The sequence below is a fragment of the Octopus bimaculoides genome, chromosome 1 (assembly GCF_001194135.2).
Source record: "Octopus bimaculoides isolate UCB-OBI-ISO-001 chromosome 1, ASM119413v2, whole genome shotgun sequence".
NCBI classification, from domain to species: Eukaryota; Metazoa; Mollusca; class Cephalopoda; order Octopoda; family Octopodidae; genus Octopus; species Octopus bimaculoides.
In genome coordinates this window covers 166498433-166503944 of record NC_068981.1, presented here as the reverse complement: position 1 = coordinate 166503944, position 5512 = coordinate 166498433, and the positions used below count along the sequence as shown (strand labels likewise).

General features: G+C 38.2%; 1 protein-coding gene across 6 annotated transcripts in view; it reads right to left on the bottom strand.

The window, feature by feature from the left end:
* Positions 1-5512, bottom strand: part of LOC106869316 (choline transporter-like protein 2) — a 159727-nt gene that overhangs the window by 33902 nt on the left and 120313 nt on the right. For all 6 annotated transcript variants that reach the window (XM_014915012.2, XM_014915013.2, XM_014915009.2 and 3 more), the window contains exon 8: positions 2240-2348. In XM_014915012.2, coding sequence (XP_014770498.1) covers positions 2240-2348 — 109 coding nt within the window. The remainder of the gene's footprint in view (positions 1-2239; positions 2349-5512) is intronic.

Here is a 5512-nt window from a genome sequence, read left to right as displayed (position 1 = left end):
GCACCTAGAAAGTTACCCTCCGAGGCACAAGTCCGGGCAAGGTTGTTTATGGAAGACCAGCAGTCACCCATGCCTACCAGCCTCCCTTCTCCACACCACCGATGTTACACAGCTTGGCACCAGTGATGTTGCAACTCATTTCTACAGCTGAGTGAACTGGAGCAATGTGAAATAAAGTGTCTTGCCCAAGAACACAACACGCAGCCTGGTCTGGGATTCAAACTCACAACCTCAGGGTCGTAAGTTCGATGCTCTAACCACTGAGCCATGCACCTTCACTTAGCAGTCTGGCAAAAGAAACCGATAAAATAAATACCAGGCTTAAAAAAAGAAAAAAAATTAAAAACATACTGGGGTTAATTTGCTTGACTAAATTTTTCAAAACAGTGCCCCAATATGGCTGAAGACTGAAACAAGTATTTTGTGTTTAGTCTCAGACTGGGAGATACAAGTGGACCTGATAGGCAGACTTTGCCTGTCACTCTTTTGGGGTATATAAAATAAGGACCAGTTGATATCTGGAGTTAATGTAACTAACTTAGCCCCTCTCCTAAAATTACTGGTCTTGTGCCAAAATCTGAAGCCATAATTATAATTATAATTATTACTATTATTATTGAGGCAGTGAGATGGCAGAATTGTTACGTTAGGCAAAATGCTCAGTGGCATTTCATCTGTCTTGATGTTCAGAGTTCAAATTCCACTGAGGTTGATCTCGCCTTTCATCCTTTCAGGGTGGATAAAATAATTACCAGTTGATCATTGGTGTTGATTTAAGTGACTTAGTCCCTCCCACCAAACTGCTGGCCTTGTGTGAAACTATGGAACCATTATTATTATTAATAAGGTAGCAAGTTGGACTAAATGCTTAGTGGTAGTTCTTCTGGCTTTTTACATTCAGGGTCTTTTGGCCATTCAGAGTTGATAAAATAAGTATGAATTGAATAGTGGGGTAATGTAATCATCTAGCCCCTGCCCACAAAATTCCAGGCCTTGTGCCTATAACTGAAAGAGTTAAAATTATTATTTAAAGTAGGAAACAGGCAGAATCATAAGAGCATTGAATGAAATGCTTATTAGTATTTCTTCCAACTCTATGTTGTGTGTTCAAATCTCACTGCAGTCTACTTTACCTTCATTCACTTTGAGGTCAATACAATAAAGTCAAGTACCTGAGTTGATGTAATTGACTTGCCCTGTTTCCTCAAAATAGCTGGCCTTGCTCCAAAACCAGAAAACGTTATTAGTTTCATTATTTAAGATAGCAAACATGCCAGACAAAATGCATAGCGACATTTCTTTTGGTTCATTATATTCTGAGTTCAGATCTTGCCAAAGTCAACTTTGCTTTCATTCTTTTAAGGTCCATGAAATACAGAACCAATCAACTACTGGGGTCATTGGTATTGCCCTTATACACTCCACACAAAACTTCTGATCTTTTGCCTAATCAGAAACATTTATTATTAAGGAAAGGAAAATTAACAGAATCTCTAAAGATTTAAAAAAAAAAAATGTATTGTAGTATTTATTCCAGCTTTTTATGTTCTGGGTGTAAATCCCACTGAATTCAACTAAGGCTTTCATCCTTTTTAGGTCAATAAAATAGAGTATCATTCAATGGGGTCAATGAAATTGAACAAACCCCTTCCCTAAAGTTGCCTAAATAAGAAAGCATTATTCCTATTATTAAATACAACAGGGTGGATAGAATTACAAAAACAGAAGATAATTTGATATTTTTTCTGGGGTGAAGAAAAAGAACATGACTAGAATTTCCATTTCCTCCAAATCTAAAAGTCTAAAGGTTTACTCATTCCAGTATATTTTTAGTGAGAGACTTAAAACTAGCCATGTCCAGAAGATGACCTATTTCTAAAGAAAGGGATAATTATTATTTACTGAAGACACTTTCAACAATTCTGGTCATAGAAAACAAAAACAAAAACAAAAAAAAAGACTACTGAATCATATTCCATGTTTTGCATTAATTTCCAATTCTCTTTGTGTTTAATCATTTCATTTTTGCTTATTAATTTACATTATTAATAAATTCTAAAGAAATTAATATTTAAGAATTATTATCTAACTTATATTGAATCTTACATTTTTCTTAGTTTGAAGAGTTCTAGTCAAGAGTTTTTAATCTAAATCTTTTGTTTTCATGCTTTTATTAATTACATTGATGAACTAAATGAAAGAAATTAATTGAGAAAAGGATAATGGTGAAAATACTTACTTTGTTGAACTTATCAAATCATCATCTTTCACAGTATGATTATAAGCATCTTTTAAGTGAAGTGCGGCTTTACCAAGTACGGTAATATCAGGAACACATCTATTCACCACTGGAAATAAATATTAAAAGAAACTTATGAAAGTGTCAGATGAGATCAAATGCATTATTCTTCTTCTTATTATTATTATATAGCCCAGAGCACCAGTTATTACATGAATAGATGGAAACCTTTAATTAGGATACAGAATTTGTAGGTTGGAGACTCATCCTTTATGTATGTTCCTTTCTATGCAACTGTAAATACGATTCACATCAACTGGAAAGCTGATTTCTATAGATATATGACATGTATTTTTTCTCTGTCACAAAAAATAAAAATTAAAAGGATTGTTATACTTTTGCACAATGGAATATTGTTGCTTATATAGCAATATTTGGTTTAAATTACTTCCTTTTTTAAAAAGAAGGGTATGAAAATTCTATGTCCATAGAATATCTTTTTTCTACACTATCCTGACTTAAAATAAGCAGTGGTGGACATAGCTAACCAAAAAGTTAGCTTCACTAACTGCTAATCTGCTAACTAAAAAAGTTAGCTTCCTAAACGCTAAATAGGTAAAAAAAAATTAGTGGAAGCTAACGCTAACTGCTAACTTTTATATGAATTTAGTTTTGGTTTGGGTTTTTGCCTCTAAAACCCTTAAAAACAAACCTAGAGAGTTGAAATTTTCATGCTGTAGCTTAGACATAGAGCTTTCCAAAAAGGTATAGCATGCCAAGATCAGATGATGATCAAGGTATATGCAAATAATTAAATGAACAAATGAAATTAAACATTAGTTTTTCAGTCAGCATACATTTTATTTACTGTACAAAAAGTATTAAATGAATCAAAAAGGTATAGTATAGCATAGGTATCATGCCAAGATCAGATGATGATCAAGGTGTACTACTCTGGTTAGGCCTTCTCCATTGCTTCAATATGATGCTGGTTGCCCTTCATAAACATCCGCCTCTCAGAGTTACCATCTGACAGGGTGGCTCTCTTGGCCCTTAAAATATCTTTGCCAATAGAGAATAGGCACTCAACTGTAGCACTGGATGGGATGGTGGTGTTATACTTGGTGAACAGGTCAATCAAGACCTGCTCACCCAAAAAGGCAACTTCAGTCAGGACCTCCTTCAAGACGGTTTCTGGCCATGTCTGTGCCTTGGATTTCACCAGGTTCTGTGCTTTGGATCCTGCTCTCCCAGAACCAAGTGATGTTGTTGAAGAAATCACCTTCCTCATTGCTGGTGGTAATTCTGCCCTCCTCATTAGTCTCCATTAGGGCTGTCTCTATGACGATCTGCATGGCATTCGTTACTCTGCTAACCTGGCTGTTATTATATACTACTCCAGGCAGAACAGGCAAAACTTGGGGTTGAAAGCAGTTCAGGTCTTCTAGGGGAAGCCCAAACTTTTTGTGATGCCTGCCAGTATCGTGTCTACCAGAGGACTGCAGTACAGGAGATGTTTGAACTTGGCCTCCTTCAACTTCACGATGGTAGCCACTACAGTTGGCAGAGGGCTCCCAAGATAGGCCTGGTCCTCCCGCTGCATTTTATCCAAAGTTTTGGCAACTTTAAACGTCACCTGTTAGAGTCAGTGAAGGTCTGAAGCATCAGCTGTGTCATTACCCTGTGGACAGCTCCCCTTTTCTTCTTCAACAGGTTGTTGAGAACAACAGAGTCATAGGCAGAGTTCCATCTGATACTGTTGGGGACCACCAGCCTCCTCTTTAATGGCCTTCCTGTAGGCTGACTTAAATGAAGTGCTGTCAAGAGCCTTGTTGGCATCCACGCTAGCTACCAAGTTGGAGGTATGGGCTGTGCACTTCATGTGCACTGGCAGGTTTAGGCCCAGGCCACTGGACTTGTCAAGGGCGGCATCAACAGAGATGTACTCAACTTCGTCCACATCCTCAGCCTCGGGATCCACATCCAGGTTTACATCCTCAATACTCTCCGTGTCCAGATCAGCAGCAGGCTCAGGAATGGCTGGCAAGAGTTCAACTTGTGTACCAAACTGCATAAATACCTTAAAGTTTTTGCTATCATCCATTGTGGTCCTAGCCACCTTGTCTTGCAGATGGAACTTATAATGGGCGTTCACCATGGCCCGGGTGAGAACATCAAAGGTGTGATGTCCTCTGAGCTGAGAGCAGGCCAGGATGGCATGCTGTCTCATGCAGGTCTTGGGATCCAGCCAGTGTGCCATCATTCCCATGTATGACCTGTTGTGGGCCGACCAACAGTCGGTGGTGGTCGCCACCCAGGGGACATTCTTGAGCAATCTGTAATTAAAAAATGTTAAACTGTAAAGAGACATAAGTTGTGCAGTGTGCACCAGCATTGCTAGAAATAGGAGTTGTAGCCATAAAAGCACATGGTCTCTTTGTATTGAGAGGTGAGAAAATCTTCCCCACTGTGAGCGAGATGCATGCTAATTTCGTATAGGAAATTAAGACTCATCAGTAATGCTCACTTTATCATAGCTGGTAGAGGCCAACTCACCCTGTCAATATTATGGAACATGTCATTGGAATCAGCGACTGATTTCACAATGGCAATGTGAAAATTATAAAATAATCAAGGTGGCTAGCAACAATTTAAAACCAACAAGGAAATAACTCACTCTCTCTAAAGCCTCTCATCCACATCTCCACGCAAGCTGCAATGGTTTTTGTGAGCATGTGGTTTCTACAATTTTCGTGGGTCGGAAGGTGGCTGGACTTTTGATCGTAGTATCTTATAACCATATTTTGTTTATAGAAATCACACACATTGTAGTTTAACATTTGTTACTAGGTTGTTCTAAATTCATGGAAATATTGCTTATAATCTAAAGCCTTGTTATTAAACTTTTGAAAATAGTAACACTACCTTATTTCTTTATTGTCCACGAGGGGCTAAACATAGAAGGGACAAACAAGGACAGACAAAGGGATTAAATCGATTACATCGACCGCAGTGTGTAACTGGTACTTAATTTATCAACTCCGAAAGGATGAAAGGCAAAGTCGACCTCGGCAGAATTTGAACTCAGAACGTATAGATAGACGAAATACTGCTAAGCATTTTGCCCAGTGTGCTAACATTTCTGCCAGCTTGCCACCTTTGTGACACTATCTTGATAGGCAACGCATTAGGGGCGGGGATGAATAACCGAAATGAGGGATGGAATGATGGTCAAAATTTGATATATCGAGAACTTAAGGTTTGTTTATTTGT